Source organism: Monodon monoceros, unplaced genomic scaffold, assembly GCF_005190385.1.
Source record: "Monodon monoceros isolate NGI ecotype Baffin Bay Population unplaced genomic scaffold, NGI_Narwhal_1 Super_Scaffold_7, whole genome shotgun sequence".
Taxonomy (NCBI): Eukaryota; Metazoa; Chordata; class Mammalia; order Artiodactyla; family Monodontidae; genus Monodon; species Monodon monoceros.
This window is the reverse complement of record NW_021703784.1, coordinates 64,983,403-65,002,440: the sequence shown is the minus strand read 5'-3', so window position 1 is coordinate 65,002,440 and position 19,038 is coordinate 64,983,403. Positions and strand designations below refer to the sequence as shown.

At 43.3% G+C, this 19,038-nt stretch overlaps 1 protein-coding gene across 14 annotated transcripts in view; it reads right to left on the bottom strand.

Moving 5' to 3' along the window:
* TEAD1 (TEA domain transcription factor 1) overlaps positions 1-19,038 on the bottom strand; it is a 264,117-nt gene that overhangs the window by 17,156 nt on the left and 227,923 nt on the right. For all 14 annotated transcript variants that reach the window (XM_029207013.1, XM_029207008.1, XM_029207012.1 and 11 more), the window contains one exon: positions 1,284-1,424. In XM_029207013.1, coding sequence (XP_029062846.1) covers positions 1,284-1,424 — 141 coding nt within the window. The remainder of the gene's footprint in view (positions 1-1,283; positions 1,425-19,038) is intronic.

Sequence of the window (19,038 nt, the reverse complement as noted above, 5' to 3'; positions counted from 1 at the left end):
TCCTTGCTATTCCCTCTCTGCAGCTAGCTCTCCATTCCCACAGCTTTGATTATCCTTAATGCTCAGGATTCTCAATTGATATTTTCAGTCTTTACCTGTCTCCCAAATCCTAGTGTTGCAGCTATATTCGTCCCTGACTATTTCCAGTTGAACATCTTATTTACTTATCTCTGCTGGTGGCTACACTGTCCTCCTAAACATAAAACATGTGATCTTTGACTCTTCCTCCTCTTTAATATTTAATATCCAGTCAGTTTCTAAGTACCATTCAAAATGTCTTCCTGAATTCCCACTACCACCCTTTTAGTAAAGCTCATGACACCTAAGTTTACGGCTACCATCTAGTCAACTCACTTACATCCTCCTCTACCAGCATAACCCTCCTTAACACCATTCTCAGGATGCCCATCCTGTGCTCGGGAAGCTATGAGGGCCTGCAGCATCCCAAATCTGCCTTGTTCAGCCCAAAGTCTTGAAAAACATCTCCTGTTCCCTCTCTCCACCCAATGCATCCTCTCTCTCACGCCTCAACACAAAGTCAGGTTGGGCTCCTGGACCTGAGAGGTCCTGGACATCTGTGAATAAACACCACTCACTGAGCATGGATGAATTGGGTGATGGGTAGAAGACAATGGAAAGCACAACTCTAAATGAAATCACCTGCAAACATTATTCACAAAAAGCAACCCACCCCAGTAAAATGAACATCCATTTTTTGAAGGGGAGGGAGGCATGAACTATAAAGGCCATAAATAGGTTTTTGGTCTCAGTATGTACTGAAATATATTTAAAACAATTAAGATGAAGGGAGTGGAAATGGCAAAAGCAAAAACCAAACTCAAGGCATCAGGGTTTTAGAAGGCAGGTGCCAATCAGCTGAGGACCACCTTGGTTGTTATCAAGATGCCTGGAAGTGCCCTTGAACCTGGAACCTGGGGTGGGAGGGGTACCATCTACTGGGCAGCAGGGTCTATCTCTAACAGATTCCATATCAGCCCCCCCTCCATCCCCCCATCCCAAGGCCACCTGCAGGACTGACACACTGGCAAGCACAGGGCTGACTTCAGACAGTCGGAGGGCTGGCATGGGATGACTCCTGGCCTTCTTTCTTTCAGTTGCTTTCAAATCATTTTGCCTTCTTAGAAGTAATGGGTTGGGGGGGGTAGGAGTGGGAGGGGAAGGAGAAGATACCAGAAAAATAAAATCCTCTGCCCCAGTTTAGTTTTAAAGGAAGGTGACAGGCCGCCCTGGATGAAGGTTCCAGCATACAGAGGCCAACTTACCTCTACTTTTTCTACTACTTGCTTCCCAAAGGAGCAAACTTTGGTGGAACAGGTGACTGTCATATTCTCAGAACTCTCATACTGACTGGTCACGCCGTAAAAAGCCCCGGCATCATCTTGAATACTGCAGTTTAAATCCGCCTGTTGGAAATGAGATGGAGGTGGGGATTACTCTCTCATCGCAGGAGTCAAAGCAGTAACCATCCGGGTAAGACCTCCACCATGCTGGCTGGAGGGCAGTAGAGGGCTGGCGTGGCTCAGAGAGGTGGTGAGGTGACGCCCCGCTAGAAACAAGTTCTATGGCTCATCGGTTATTTTTTGAAGAGAATGCTAGTTTGGGCAGTCTTCCCTTGAAATAATGACATGCTATATGTATGTTTCATTTTACTTTCTTGTATTCAGTATAGAATACTATATATCCTTGTAATAAGACATTCGTGAGGTCTCTGAAATATGTGCAGAATGCAGTATATGAATTGTATTCATATTCACTAATCTGTAGATATAATTAAAAGAACAGGAGAATCTGTAGCTGACTGGCCATTTGTTATATAAGTAAAAACAGATACCTCATTAACAAATTACAGCACCCAGAGGGGAGATGGTTCCTACTAAAGACTGGCTTACAAAGATGCAAAATAATTAATACAAGTTCCCACTCATTTAACGTATTTATGATTACTTAGTGAGGCTCATGCTAGAAACAATACAGGACTACAAGCCAATATGGGATGTACAGAAAATAGCTTTAATTTAGATAGAAAATAAGTACCATGTCAAAGGTAGTTTGGACAATGGAAGCATTATTTTCAATTAAGGGTATTTACTTTCAGGATGGTTAAGATTTGAACATGCGGAGAAGGGCTGAGAGAACGCTTGCACAGAAGCAGCCTGGAGTGCTTCATTCTAGCTACACCGTGAGGACTAAGGAGACAGGGAGGAATGAGTTTGGAAATGCCACAAGGGCCCAGGTAGAGGAGGACTAAGTAGGGGTATGGGTTGTATCCTGCAGGAAATGGGGACCTATTGAAAGTGTTGACACAAGGCAGTGAGGTGATCAGAGCTGAGCTTCAAGGAGAAGTGTCTCAGAGTGGTATAATGTTCACTGCAGAGGGAGGCTGGGAGGCTGCTTCAGCGGCTAGATCACTGACGGACAGTCCCCTTCCCTCAAATATCTACTGACCCTTTCCTGCACACTAGGCACTGGGTGTGGAGCTGGGGATCAACGAGTCCACACAGCTTAAGATTTAGGAGTGGGGACATCGCAACAGTAATAAGCACTCCTGAGATGGGCACAGAGACATGAGAACAAACAGTGCGGAGGGAGCCCCTGGGGTCAGGGGAACTTCTGATGATGACGCAGCTCAGATGCAAAGAGAGAAGCGCTGGCATGGGTCGGTGGATCATGCTGTAAGAGAGAGTGTATGAAGGGCGCTCGGCCAGAAACAAGGCTGGAACAGAGAGAGCAAGGAGAGAGGGTAGCTGGGGAGGTGGGGGTGTGTGGAGGGGTGCGGGGGAGGGTCTTACATCCTAAAACCAAGGGACATACGAGTTTTAAGTACATAGGATAGGGCCAGTGACAGTTTAGGATCAGATCTGCAATCCAGAAAGGCACCCCTGACCACAGCTTGGAGACTTGAGAAGAGAGTGAGAATGGATGAGTGAGGTGTGTCAGGAGGCCTGGAAGAAGTTCCAGATGAGGCATGGTACTTGGGCTACTAGGGTGACTGCAGAGAAAGAGAGGGGGATCTGACATACAACGAGACTGTATCTTGCAAGGTGTGGCACGTTTTGGCTAGCTTATTTTAATACCTTGACAGGTACTAACCGCCATGAAGACCTGAGTCAGCCTATATATATTTTTAATAAGGATCTGCATTTCAATTTCCCTCTTGAATTGGGTATCAGGAAAATCTCCATTTTCTTAGGAAAAACTTCGGATATGCTGGCTTCAAATAAAAGGACAATATACTTTATATTCCCTTTTCTTATGTGCCAAGAAATTCAAAGTTAAATTAAGTGTTCAACTATAGTCATTAACTTATTCTAGGCACTTCTGATAACTACTAACAACCAGTGTCCAGCTCCTGTTATGGGATTCCAATCTACTTTTACTTGTGCTTGTCCAGTTTTACATTATCCATAAATTTAGTATTGCTCCCTCACATTTTGTTTTTTGGAATTTTATGGGGCATAAATTGCAAATAATTAAAAATGCCCAGGTGTGCCTTTTGCTCACATTCAAAGGTTCGACATTTAGCTCCATGAGAGAGCAGTTTAGCGGGGAATGATGGAGGTCTTACCCTGAGATCTGTATCTCAGCTCCTTAAGGCTGAAGAGAGGCCCGTGAGTCTACGTGGGCTCCAACCTCCAGTACAGAAAGATACCAGTGTATCCTAGGCACACAGGAGCTCTGACACTGGGTTGTCATCCAGCCTTCCAGGGCGGGTATCACCTGCTGTGAACTAAGAGAGGGCCTTTCAGAACTTGGAGCGGGTCCTGCCACCAGCTGAGAACACAGAGCGCCCAGAAGTGGCTCAGGTGTTTTGCGGGGGTGGGATGACCAGTGATGTTCTTTGTGGGATTGATGCTCTTACTATTATGATGTAGTTTGTGCCAACAAGGTTTAACTTAAAAAAAAAAAAGTAAAAATATGCATGTGGTAAGGAAAAAAAAGAAATCAAACTGTAAAAAGGATGTACGTTGTATTTCTACCCTGAACTTGCCAACCTCCCTAGATGAGCAGTGTTACCTATTTCTCAAGTGTCCTTTTAGAGATATTTAGCATTTAGATATTCAAACATACACATTCCCTCTTTTCTGCACAAACTGTAGCATTCTTCTAAACCTGGCTATAAATAAATAAATACTTCTTAGAATTCACATAGTACTGATATAGAATACCAGTTTTTAAAAGAACAGCCCTTTAAAAAACTGAACAGCCACACTTTTTGGTGGCTGCATATTATTCCATTATACAGATGCACCATAATTTAACATGTGCTCTACTGATGAATATTTAGAATGCTTCCCAACAACAGTGCAATAATAAGTTAAGTGGAACAGGAAAGGTCCATTAGAAATTACTTTTACTTTGTTTACATTCAATTTTAAAAAATTCCCTGCTTTGAAAATGAGAATTAATGGGCCATAAGTACACTGTTAACTAATACTGCAATTTAAACAAACTCATTTTGATGTAATCAAGTTGTTGTGAAGGACTGGTGAACAATCAAAAACCGTCTGGTGTTTGTGGTGTAAGGGGTGGAGTGTGGGAAGGAGCACAGGGAAATTAGCAATGTGCAGGGGAGTCAACAGGAGAGCACATGGGATTGGGTTACTTTTTAAAAACTATCAACTTCAAATTACATCAACTTAACCAGGAGGGAGGTTTCTTAAGAATTGCACCTCAACTCCCTAGGCACAATGTTTTCTTTTCTTTCAATGCTCCATTTTTCACTTTATTTATTTCAGTGGCAGTATTTTTTTATATACAATTTTTAAGGGTTACATTCCATTTACAGTTATTACAAAATATTGGCTACACTTCTGTGTTGTACAGTACATCCTCGAGCCTATCTTACTTATACCCAATAGTTTGTACCTCCCACTCTGCCACCACTATATTGCCCCCCCGCCCCCATACTGGTAACCACTAGTTTGTTCTCTGTATCTCTACAATATATTTTGTTATATTCACTAGTTTGTTGTATTTTTTAGATTCCACATATAAGCGATATTATACAGTATTTATCTTTTTGTCTGACTTATTTCACTTAGCATAATGCAGCGGCAGTATTTTTGACAAGCAAAAGATTTACAATGTAAACAAACTACGAGTCTTAAAATCTAAAGCAAGCATAGAAATATACAAAATAATCCATACAAACATACAAATTCAAAATGTTACCCAAGTTTATAATGGCATTCACCATAATTTGATGTTAGCAAAACTGCAGAAAATTTTCACAGCTTTTACGTTTCCACCTCTATGAGTTTCCACGCTTAAGTAATTACTGGTGCTATAGCAGCGGCACACCTAGTAGATTTGACAGTTGAGTGGATCATCTTTAAGACCCCCTTCCTTTGACAAAATTGCCTTCAGTAATCATCAGCACTGCTTCACCGTTTTAAACTTTAAACACAGAAACTCTGAAAGTGGTAACAGAGAATGAAGTAACTCTAGTTCTACTTTTTCGTCTTCATAACTACTGTGCCCATTTCCAAATCACAGAAGCAGCAGCACTGTGTGGACTGCAGCTCCAGCGATTCCAAACTGTTAGAACTTACTCTAGAATATAAGACTGAGTCTTTAATCACATGTGTTATTAAAGAATAAGTAACATAATGGATAAGCAATATAAGTGTGCTGGTTTGAAGCATATATATATATGTGTGTGTCTATACATATATATGAAATAAAATATATATGAAATATATATATATACGAAATAAAAGCCCAACACTAATTTTACCAGTTGTTTAAGGTTTAGGCCAACAAAGGATTTTTTCTTTTTGAGGAATATTTTATTGATAGCATTGTTTAGAACTGTGGGCACAGTGTGGTAATAAAAATGACAACCATTTTTAGATGGTTTTGCCAGATAAACTTCTCTGCAATGAACCTCCTTAATGCCTGCACCTGGGGCAGACCACGCCCACCCTCTCACCTTTGGTTCACCACTGTCCCTTAGAATTCCCTAAATAATTTAATTAGTTTTAATTCGGAATGGATGACCCATAGGTACAATGTCAGGAAGTATCAAAAATGAAGGTATTCAAGAATTCACATTATGAAACTCCACCATCTGAAACAATCTCAACAAAGTATGAGTTTTAAAGTTGTTAGGATTAACTTTTTTACATAAAATTAAAGTAGAACATACATTCAGAGAAGTGTACAAATCACAAGTTTACAGACTGATTAACTTTTATAAAGTGAACACACCCATGTAACCAGCACCCAGATGAAGAAATAGAACAGAAGCCCCCTCATCCATGCTCCCTTTCAGTACAATCAAACGCCCCATGTCACAAGAGTAACCTTCAGCCTAAAATACTGTACGTTAATCTTGTCTGGTTTTGTGAACGTTTCACGAGTGGAATCACATAGTGCTGATTCCTCTGTGTTTAGTTCTATTTGTGCAGCATTACAGTGTGAGAGCCACCCACGCTGTCGTGTGTAGTTCATCTATCCTTGTCACTGTAGAGTACTCCACTGAATGGACTATACCACCACCTATCTCTTCTAGGGATGGACATTTACAATGTTTCCAAATTGAACCTATTATGAAGAGCGCTACTCTGAACATTCAGGGATAAGCGTTTGATGAACTCATGTGTGCACTCCTGTTAGGTGTTCCTAGGAGTGGAATTGCTGGTCATGAAATCTATGTGCACTTTCATTCAGGTAAGAGGAACAGATGGTTTTTGAATTATCTTGCTTTTCTTAAAAAAGTTTGAGACAACTTCGTATTTAATTATTAGTGTATATTTAATAGGTTAGATTTTAAAAGACTTCTCAACTAACAGTAAATAAGCAATTTGCTATGACAACTGCTTTGCAGTTACTTTTGAACATGGAAAATAATTACACAGCCATCCAACCACATCACAGTTGTTCTCTGGGAATCTTCCAGGAGGAGGTATTGATGTGAAAGATAATTATCTGCCAGCTGATGATATTATGATTATCCCAGAAAGAAATATGGTCATTGAGCCCCCGTGGAGCAAAGGTAATATCAAAGAAAGAATGCTAACATTAAATCAGCAACAGAGGAGGCAAACTCTGTAATGAGTCTACGATTCGTGCTGAGTTCATTATCCACCCTCTCGACTCATTTTTCCCAACTGAAAACTCAGGGCAAACCTATTTCATATAGTTCTGAAGGCAAGAAAATGAGGAAAAAAATGCTGGTATCAGACATACAAACTATTTTTGCCTAATCAGCTCTTATCTGATTACAGGATATTTTCTAAAAGCAAATAAATATAAAAATCCAAGAAACAGGGACTTCCCTGGTGGTGCAATGGTTAAGAATCCATCTCCCAATGCAGGGGACACGGGTTCGAGCCCTGGTCTGGGAAGGTCCCACATGCCGCGGAGCAACTAGGCCCATGCGCCACAACTCCTGAGCCTGAGCTCTAGAGCCTACGAGCCACAATTACTGAGCCCACGTGCTGCAACTACTGAAGCCTGCACGCCTAGAGCCCGTGCTCCGCAACAAGAGAAGCCACTGCAATGAGAAGCCCAAGCACCGCAACAAAGAGTAGCCCCCGCTTGCCGCAACCAGAGAAAGCCCACGTGCAGCAACGAAGACCCAACCCAGCCAAAAGTAAGTAAATGAATAAATAAATAAATTAATTAATTTTTTAAAAATCCAAGAAACAACTAGAACCCAGCAAACTTATCCTCCCAACAAATTCCAAATTCAAACGATATCCTATCCTCCGGGGATAAGCCAGCTGTTGGGGCCCAGGGCAGAGGCCGTTCCAAAATGTGCCTCAATGGCATACTTATTTTGGATTAGAGTTACTTAAGAAACAACCAATGGAAGAGGGACCCTCTGACCCTCCCCTCGGTCTCCCTGAAAGCAGGAAATAAATCTCTCATATGAAAGGTATACTTCCTGCATCTGGAGGTAGAAGGACACCCTTATCGCCAGAGATCGAGAATTTAGGGCCGAGAAGCCTTTTAAACAAACCTTGTTACTTTAAAATTTTACTTCCCCAAGCCCAGGCCCTGTTTAGATTCTTCACTAATTAAGCACCCCAAACCTACGTCTCTTTGTCCTGTGATTCCTCACAAATTTATCGTTCATCTAAAAAGTATAATAGATGCCTGCTTCAGCCACTTCTTAGGTCCCATTTCTGTGTGAACTCCATTGCCATGAATTAAAAATTTGTTTCTGTTTCTCCTGTTAATCTGTCTTGTGTCAATTTTATTTTCAGTCCAGCCACAAGAACTCAAGAGGGGTAGAAGGGGAAATTTCCCCCTCCCTAGCTAGTCGTGGGCCATGTTCTAAAATGAAAAAAGAAGAAAAAAACAAGCGCCTTGACGATGTGACTGGAGAGGACAAGTCCAGGCAAACGGGCCCTTCTAAGGAATCTTTGCCCATTTTGCCCTAGAACAGAGACCCTCCATATGAACTGGGTTCAGAGACCAGCTCCTTCTCCTACCACCTAAGGCAGGAGTCCTTTCTACAGTATCCTGACCTGTGGTGCCTTCTGGCTAAATACTACCTTCAGACACAGGAAAATCATTACTTTAATAAAATACTCACCATGTCCTGGGCAGACCTAATTGTTAGAGAGTTCTTTTTCCTGTTGTTATTAGTCTTCTATTGCTGCTTTAACAAACTACCACAAATTTAGTGATTTAAAACACCACCAATTCATGGTCTTCTACTTCTGTAGGTCGGACATCCAATATGGGTCTCACCAGGTTGAGATCAAGGTATTGGTGGAGCTGTGTTCGTTTCTGGAGGCTCTGGGGAGGGATCGGATTCTTTGCCTCTTTCAGCTTCCACATTCCTTGTCTCTTAGCTCCTTGCCCCATTTTCAAAGCCAGCAACACCAGGCTGAGTCCTCACATTGCCAGCTGTCATCTCTCTAGACATCTTCTCTTGCCTCCCTCTGCCACTTTTAAGGATGTGATTTACCCTGTCTGCTCTTAGCGACCTCCACTCCCCCTTTCCATGTAATGTAACACATCCCCTAACACTGTGGTAAGAACTCGGACATGCTGATGCCTACCACACCCATTACGTTGCAATCGGCTTCCCAGCCGCTTCCACCTACAGCTCTGCCTTCTGCAATCACGCAGGCCTAAGAACACTGCTGTAAGACAATCCTGCAACCGTCTTTCATTTCCCCCCTCATCTCACCTTTCCACTACCCCTTCACACCACAGAGTTCTTCAGGTCCTACTGCTTCCTAGGATCCAAGTTCCATGTTTATTTTTATTAAACTCCATCCTGACTTCAGACCTCCCTTCCATCTAGTTCAGAGACTTGAGAATCCTGAGTCTTCACTTGTCATCATCTCATCTCAGACACCTGACGGACAGGATGGACAGCGGTCACTCCTCTGCGTCTCACTCTCCGCATCTCTAACCTCAGAGAAGATCTGTTTCCAAAGCCCACCACTGTGATCAGAAGAGAGAACGTATACGAGCCTCATCTGTATACTGAAACGTGCCACATAAACGTAGACCACTCCTGTCAACCCAGGGACTTCAACACAGACCTGGACAGAGATTAAAGACAGAGCCTCAAGTCACATCTCCAGAGGTGTGACCCAAAGTAGATGGTGGTTCATAATCAACAAACAAGACAGACGCTTTCCCCCCAGAGCCAGTCTGAGTCCCAATCCATGCTTATCAGGTGAGCAGCACAGATGCAGCAATGGCTGTTTTCAAACAGAAAACTTAGTACTTTTTCTGATTTGTGAGTTTATAACAAGCCTTAGGTTTTCGGCATAACTGCTCAAACAGGTACAAAATTACAATCTTTCCCACAAAGATATGATTAGAGATGTCATGAAATTCTGCCTGGAAGCAAAAAAGGCCATCATTAATAAATGTGTGGGGAATGGATTAAAAACTTGAGGATCTATATGCGGGCAAGTCCTGGAAAACAGTGTAAGGTCGAAGTAGAAGCAGGTTACAATGCTAGGCAGAGAAAGCTGACTGCACCAGACAGCAAGGAAACAAAAAAGTGAAACATCAAATTCCCTCAAATTCTTCCCTAAATAATCCTTCTCTTACACACTTGTTACTTGTGCAGCTGAGACACGTAAGTCACAAGACAAGACTTCGGCTTGGTTTCTCCTCTGTTACCTCTCACTCAGCAAGCGTATTTGTTCATGGATGTGTTCCACTGCTTCATTTCATGTTTTTGAAATTGAAGGAAAAAAAAAAAAAGCAATATTCTTCAAAGAATGATTCTTCCCATTTCATGGGTGAGGAAAACAAGGCCTAGCCCAGTTACGTAGGATCCAGAGTCCTCTGAGGGGAGGGCTGGGCCAGGGAAGGGGCTCTGCAAAACCTCAGGCCTCTGGAAACCTGGCTCCAGGTGCCTGAACAACAGGGAAATGAGCGTGAGGGTTGCCAAGGGCGGAATGGAATGGTGCAGCTCAGGCAGAGGCAGCATTTGGCTGACACAACTACTTTGTCACTGGCCTCAGAAAGAAAAGGGCTGCAGCCATAAAGAGGAAGCAGATCAGTCCAAAGGCAGGGGAGAGGGCTTGGGCACGGGGTAGGAAAGGAGCAGGCTGCAGACACTCCCTTCCCACCGGCCTCTCCCTTCCACCTGGAGGGCGTGGAAGGGCTGGGCAGGAATTACTTGGTTGCAAAAATGAAAACATCAAGAGGATTGTCCCTGACAAGAGACAGTATAATAGGCACCGAGGGGTGCAAGGAGACGCTGGCGTTTTCACCACTTTGAACCTCTCCTCTCCATCCTCTCCCAGCCATGATCAAAGGACCAAGATTTCAAATTGTGAAGCAATTTTTTCCAATGGCAGCATCTGGCTCCTTGGCAGGCAGCGCTGGGAGCCAGGCCCTGTCGTGGGCGTCCATCCAGGCCTGCCACGTGGTGAGGCTCGGCCAGGCAGGGCACCACGTGGGCCTTACAGCTGCTCCCCCAGGCGCCGCAACAGCAGTTGCTCTGCCCTGGGCCGTGAGCCGGCAGGCAGAAGTGCTCCAGGAGGCAGCCCGGGCAGGGGACTCTTGAGGCTGTGGTCTGCTCCCCAACCCTCCCGCCTGACTCATCTGCATGCATCTGCCCCGGTGGCTTCGGAGGCCTGGGGTGCGGGAAGCTGGGATGACTGTGGGACAGCCGCCGCGCCCCCTCCCCCCACGGGCAGGTCGACTTGCATTTGGGGAGAGCGAGAAAGCTGCCCAAAGGGAAGGGAGTCTTTGAGGGTGTTCGGGCCACGGTGCCCCTGCCCGGTGCAACAGGACGAAGCTGTAGCTCTCCGGCCACAGCTGTTTTAAATAAGAATAACAGGCATAAACTCAGCCCCCTGCTCTTCAAGTTACTTCCCACGAACTAGGGCATATATTTACATCTACAAAATAGAAGATTTTGAAAAACAACCACCAAGAGTCCCTTTATAGTGCAGATCAGCACCCATTTGAATTTCATCAACATTTAGTACTTCAAAGAATCTTAAAAGCTTGCTCTAATTACAATAGGCACTGCCTGAAAGACTGGCTGTTTGCATTGCAAATTCCTACAAATACTGGCATTCATTAAAAAAAAATTCAATTAATACCGCCCACACAACTTCAGGTAACTGCCACCGGTGACCTCACACAGTAGGAGCTGGGGTGAAAGAGCAAAGGTCTCAGGTCCTAGTACAAAGCAGCTGCACAGGCCAGTTCTCTCCAGTGGAGGCAGTTAATGAGTCCTGGGCGCCCAGCTGAGCTGGCCCTCCACCCAAAGCATTCACCAGGCAGGCGAACATCGGCCAGAGACCACCTTTTCCAGACCAGAAAACAAGGCCTTTTTTCTGGTCTGGAGTTTTTGTGCATGAACAGTCTTACATAGAACAATAACAACAAATCAATCAACTAATTAACAAGTGGAGAGTTGCCAAATAAAATAACAGGCTTCCTGGTTAAATTTGATTTTTATATAAACAACACACTTTTTTCCGTGGGGATAGGGACATATCCCTTTGTCCCAAAGATGGCATGGGACAGACACTAAAAAAGTATACGCTGTTTACCTGAAATTCGAATCGAACTGGGTGGTTTGAATTCTTATTTGCTAAATCTGGCAAGTCCTCTAACAATTCACCTTTACCAAAAAAGAATAACAAAAATTGGGACTTACCCTCAAATTTCCATTGCTGTAAGGAGACATCTTATGCTCAAAATATTTTTGAGTGGGAAAAAAATGAAGCTGCTGAATAACACATGGAGCATGATACTTCTTTTAGTAAAAACAAATGGTGTACGTACAATGTTTGTAGATGCATATAAAAAGTCAGGGAGGATACAGGGCTGGCGGAGGGTCGGTCTCACTTTTTCTTCTAGTCTTTGGAACTGCTTGGAAAATTTAATAAGCTTCTCTTGCTTTGGTAATGTAAACAGTACATTAAAATGGGGGTGGGTGGGTAGGGTGTACCTTGCATCTCTACCTTCACAGGGAGAGGGAATTTCACACATCACCAAGGGTATAGGTCCAGTTTTAGACAACTGACCAAGATGCCTGAGGGGTTTATGACTATGTCTAGGTAATCCACTAACTCCTTGCAAAACTGGGTCTGGAAATAAGCAGCCACACCGATTGTGCCACTTCAATTCTTTCCTTCTCAAGCTTTTCTTGGTGATGGTTACAGAGTGAAGCTAACTGTGCCTCCATGAACAGGGTGAATGCTGGGAGGTGCAGGTGTACCACACATCTGCTTTCCCCTGGGCTTCTGCTTAGCAGCAGCTCTTGGGGAACACAGTGGCTCTGCATCTCAGCCTGTAACCACGGCACGGAGCAGAGTTAAACAGCCCCATGCAGGAAAGAATGGACCCCTGACCTTGGCTTTGTTAGCAACCACTGAGCCCAATGGCCCAGGACAGAAAGCATTAGAGGAACAGCTGTCAGATGGATTTTCCCATGAGGTTAAGGGAATTCCCAATTTAGATTCTGCTTAGATGTCCTGAAGAGTTCAAGGTTAAAAAAAAAAAAAAGGATCCGTGGTGGGACTGAGGTCGAGGGATTGAGGGAAAAGCAGAGTGAGCTTCTGCTCCCAGCTTCCAGGCTGTCCTATTCTGCCTTATGTTTTCAGTGGATTCAGAAAGGCTCTTTTAAATAGTCACTGCCATGGAGATCGTTTCCACCCTCAACTCTCACAATTCTCCAGGTTCTGTGAGGCCCAGCGGCCCCCAGGACCTTCTGTCAACTCTCAGTAGGACTCCTGGTCTCTGCACAAGCATCCACCTGCCCTGAAAATTCCTTCCCACTCCCCTTCCATTGATTAAACTCTTTCAAGATTCAGCTCAAATGCCACATCTTTGTGAGGCCTTCCAGAATGTTCTCAGGCAGAAAGAGCACCTCCTCTACCTCTGTGCTTCCACATTTCCACTAGAGCCCCTATCCCACAGTATGTCTGCCATCCCACACCAGACCCTAAGGTCTGCCTCTTACTCATGTCTGCTTCCCCAGCTTTCTAGGAGCAAAGTAGAAATCAGTGAATTGACTGATTTGTTGAATGACTCACTGGCGATGTGTATATTCATTACTAGTGTAAATGATTAAACTATTTCTCTAAGAACCTAACAACTCCAGAGAGAGCCTGGAAAAGTTTTTGTGTGAATCTCTTGAGGTCTCCTCCTACCCCCTTTCAGTAAATTCCTTGAGAAATTTATTCAACAAACTGTCAGATGCCTACGATATCTGCCTACACTATCAGAGCTGGCCAAGTGACAGTTCTAGGACCCCGTGTACAGCAATTCCTCTAGGTGTACTGAATGAAATAACTCTTCATCAACTGAATTAAAAAAATAAATAAATAAAATAAAAAGCTGTTGAAAATCTGCTATATACATTGCACTGCTGGATAAACAAATGCTATGGATAGGATCCTTGCTCCCTGGGGAAGGCTTACAAAGTTTAGGGCACAGGCCTGGGAAAACAGGAAGGAAGCAATAATAGACAGCAGTCAATGCAGAAAGCGCTAACAAGCTCCAGATATTTTTCTCATAAAATCAAGCCAAAATGGGTTGGATGTGCAAGGTTACTGACCACCATGCCCCCCCAACCCCCATCCTTCTCCATGAAATATCAGAAACTGCTATCCAAAGACGATTTTTCAAAAAAACAGACCCTGGTGAAGATAATCACAGAGTCACAGTCTACCAAAGAGAATTTATCATGTATTAGCCCCATAAGTACCTCTGAATATGGTATTTCTTGCTAATCTTCCTTCCACTACATCATTCCATTACTTCCTATTGTTCACATAATTTCAGAACTTAACACTGTTGTGAGAAGAGACAGAAGTAGAGAGGAAGGGAAAGCTTGTTGAACTGAAAGGCCCTTTCCTTATCGATAACTGTTTAAAACATGTGGGGAGCAAATTATTCCATTTTGCTAACGTCCTTTTCCATGAATTGCAACAGGGACATTTGGTTCCAAATGATAGACTCAAGTCTACAATTCCAGCCTAAATCATGCAGAATCCAATTAGAAACAGGCTGAAACTCTGGAGGGGGTCTATCTGGCCAGGTTACATGTGCACCCAGTTTCTTCTCCCTAAATAAAGCCCAGTTGTTTTATTTATAGTGCCTGTCATTTTGTCCAACAAATGTCATTTAGTTCCTACCAAGATAAAAACATCTTCTAAAGGCTGCCCTCTTTCCAGATAATTCGCTTTCCATTTCTGTTTTATAATATCTTCTCACATCTGCTCTGGTTAGTAAAACTAGCCTTGCTTTTTCTTCCTAGAGAAAAATAGGTTAAGAAAGTAAGTTGAATCACTATGAATAAATTGTTAATTGTTTACACTGGATGATCATAATCCCAAGAATTTTAAAAAGCAAAGCATAAATGGCCAAAGGGTAACATGGAGTATATCCTGATTTCTAACATACCACTAATTTAGTAATGATCTGAGAGAAAAAAGAAATATTATAATTAAGAATTTGTTTCTTAACCACAGGATACAGATCCATACGATTTCATTTTCATATTATTTTCTTCTTTGTTATTCCAAACAAAGTTTGAGAGTAAGCCTTCATCATCCTAATGATTCTTCTGAGTAGTTTTAGGCTGTAAGGTTTATAAGTAACATGTTAGTGGCGCAGCTTTCTTTGAACCAGTGTCCCCAAGCTTGACACTCTTGAGGACTGTTAGGACAGAGAGTAGAATTTTGAGGCTCCTCCAAAAATATTACTTTCATTGCATTTTTTAATTTGGTTAAATCCATCATTTTGTTTATTCCCTTAAGTAAGCTACTTATGGCTGGAAACAAACTTCTTTTGAAAGTGAGCTGCAAGCTATACTTGGGTTTCTGTCTTTCAGGATGCATGACTGAATCAAACCTACTTCCTCCTAGCTTTGGGGATTCTATGATGAATTGCAAGAGAGCTGACATTTTATCTTAAACTAGCTGCAGTGTCTGCCATATCACTGGCAACCCACCTGCATGGATCTCAATACTGAAATGAAGCACAGCTCTGTCCACTTGTGGGTGTACATCTTCCTTTCTTAGAGCCCACAAAGCATCTGACCGTTGTTTTATAAGGAAAATAGAAGCATGGTTTTCTGCCAGTGCAAAATGTTCACTTAGTACAAATCCGGTCCCACACTCTTCCTCAACGATAATAACAATTTCAATGCTGCATCAAACTATAATTTTTCTGAGACATTTAAATTAGGGATTCAAATTTAAGCTACTAAGTATAGTAGTATACACTATTAGTGCAAGTAATTCAACTAAGGTGACAAGGAGGTGGTGAGATGCCTTTTACACTGCCTAGGGTTGCAAAGGGCAAGTACTAGTAACCACATCATGACTTACCCCTCTGTGTAGGGGTGGGCACGGTGCTTACGATGGCCGCCGTAAGAAGCATCCCACTTCTATGACTGTTGACATGGGAAGTATGTGTCTTAGAATCGAGGGAACACAGTATGTTTAACCTTATTAATAGTTGTTTCTATAGAGAGTGAGGAAGGATTAAAGGCTTTGAGTGGAAAGAAAAAATAGCTGCAGATGTAGAGGAAGCCAGAAACCAAAGTGACAACAGAAAGTTGTTTTCTTTTAAATTACGCCACACGAGGCTGATGATGTCTGGTATGCTCACTACTAACGGCTTGACAACTTTCGAAAGCAACTTGGTTCTTTACACACAGACACAAACTCACACATACCTACACACACACCCCCCCCCAATCAGCGTCTAATAAGAATGGTTAAATTATGATACACCCAGTAGAGAGGATATTATGTAGTCATTAATAATGGTATTAGGGATCTAATGACATCTAGCTACAGGGAAGGGTGCTAGATAAGGAAGAAAAGCAGGATGCCAGATTTAACGCACTCCTTGGTTGAAACTACATAAACATGTATCACATTAAGCCATATTCATGGTGCATTTAGGAATGAATTAAGAATTACAGATTTCGAAAACTGCCTAGAAGATTATGATGTTGGCTTCGTAAACATGTGAACACGATGGTGCTGCCCCCCGCACAGGCAGCTACCAGGGTTGCACTGATCGCTCTGCTAAAACTGAGGATTCAACTTGAACTCCCTGGTAACACTCACCTTGGTGCCCAGGTAAACAGACACCTGAGCGCCCCCTACCGACATGCCTTCACAAAGAAACTACACTGCTTCACTTCAGGTACCCGCACTGGCTTCCACGCACAGACGTCGTGGAAAGCACATGGATTCCCGAGTCCAGCAGATCTGGCGTCAATTAGCCGTGTGACTTTGCAGAAATCACTCTGCCTCTCCATGACTCAGTTTCTTTACGTGTAAAGTGGGAATAATCACATGTACCTCACAGGGTTTAAATAATACCAAGTACATGCTTATGCCTAGTCCAGGGACTGGCTCAAAGGAGGAACTCATTAACAGCCACGGTCACACACTGCTGAAAAAGAGAGGAGCCCCCTCCCTCCTGCTCCAGCAAATTCACTTTCCGCTCTTTGTAATGAGATGTGGAGTAGAATTAAAATACACGGGAGTGAATAAAAAGTAGGCAAGAAGGAAGAGGAAGGAAATAAACAGGAGGCTGTCATAAAAGGAAGAAGTTAAAGAACAAAAATTAAAAAGGCAAAATGTGGAGAAAGTTGCTTAACAGTAAAAAGAATCCTATTACTCTCTTGGCTCAAAATTTGTTGAAGCCACTGACAGCTCCCTATGACTGATACAAATGAACCCCCCTGACTCCTCTCTTTCCTCATTTTCCACCCACCTGTGTTTCCTATATAAGTGAGGGCCCAGCTGCAAAACACCTTGATGCACCTGAACACACCTTAACTAGCCTTACATGTCCCTTGTTTTGGTGCTTCCCACTGGTCCCTTACCTGCCACACTCACTGCCATCTCTCCCTATCCTAATACTCGCAGACGTAACGGTCAAAGGAGGAGGTGACCCCTAACATCTCCCCGCTGGGACTGTAAAGTGGTACAACCATCTCAGAAAACAGCTGGGCAGTTTCTTAAGCTAAACACGGAGTTACCGTAAGACCCAGCAACTCCACTCCTGCATAACCAGCTGCCCAAGAAAAACGAAACCATACGTCCACACACAGACTTGTCCACAAAGATCTCACAGCAGAATTATTTATAAAAGCCTAAAGTGGAAACAATCCACAAGTCTATCAACTAGTGCATGGATAAGTAAAATGCAGTCTATCCATACAGTGGGATAGTATTTAGCAACAGAAAGCAGCAAATTACTGACTCAGGCTACGAAAACATCATAAGTGAGAGAAGCCAGATGCCAACAACCACACATTGAATGATTCCATTTACATGAAATGTCCAGAAAAGGCAAATCTGTACAGGCAGAAAGTAGATTAGTAGCTGCCTGGGCCTGGAAGTGGGAATAAAGACTGACTGCAAATGGGCACTGGGCATCTTTTTTTTTTGCGGTACGCGGGCCTCTCACTGTTGTGGCCTCTCCCGCTGTGGAGCACAGGCTCCGGACGCACAGGCTCAGTGGCCGTGGCTCACGGGCCCAGCCGCTCCACAGCATGTGGGATCCTCCCAGACCGGGGCACGAACCTGTATCCCCTGCATCGGCAGGCGGACTCTCAACCACTGCGCCACCAGGGAAGCCCTGGGCATCTTTCTGAAATGATAAAAATATTCTAAAATTTAAGAGTGGTGACGACCACAAAACTCTGCAAATTTTTCTAAATATCATTGACTTGTACACAAAAAATGAGTAAAATTTTATGGTATGTAAATGATACCTCAATAAGGTTCTTAAGAAAAAGAAAAAGGTCTCCCCAGATGCACAGCCATTCACAGAGGCCCTTGGGTGTCCCATACCATTAAGGCTCACAGGGTGGAGGGGCACCCACAACACTGGCATCTGTGGCTCTGCCATTCACTTGTGTTTTGGGGCCTGAGTCCTGGGGGGCCAGTCAGACTCTTCCACCCTGAAGCCAGTGGAGTGACCACTACATGACTCACTGCCATCCCATTTACCTCAGTGTCCCCTGGCAAAGAGCTGGGGTCACAGCTTGGGCGTAAGTGCGGGTACCTCAGGTGGACTCAGTATTTCTCCCACAGCAAACTCCTAAGCTGATCTAGCCTGAATGAGCCCAGAATGGACATGGAGCAAACATTATGAACAAACTAAGAGTCAGCCTGATGGTGACAACCTGGAGACTGCAGGCACTTTGAGAAAGAGGAAAAAGGGAGGAGAAGAAAGGAGACGTGAGGATAGGACCTCTGTTGAAATGCACTGAATTCACACAAAAATGAAAATCTGTGAAGCAAATTGCTAATACGAAAGAAATTTCAAAAGAAGATTAGGCCTACTTAAGAAACACCCACTGACATTCAAGGATAGAGTCTAAGTGTAATTCATGCTTTCTCAGTCATTAGAGGAAGGCAATGAGATTTCAAGTTGCAGCAAATTGTAAACCTAATTCAAACTGCCTTTCCTCATTTATTCTAACATAGTCAGGACTGAATTTCTTCATAACGGTTAAGTACTGCTAACAATTATACTGAAGGAGTGATGTCTTCCATCATATTCAGAGAAGAGCTCAATTTTAATTCTACA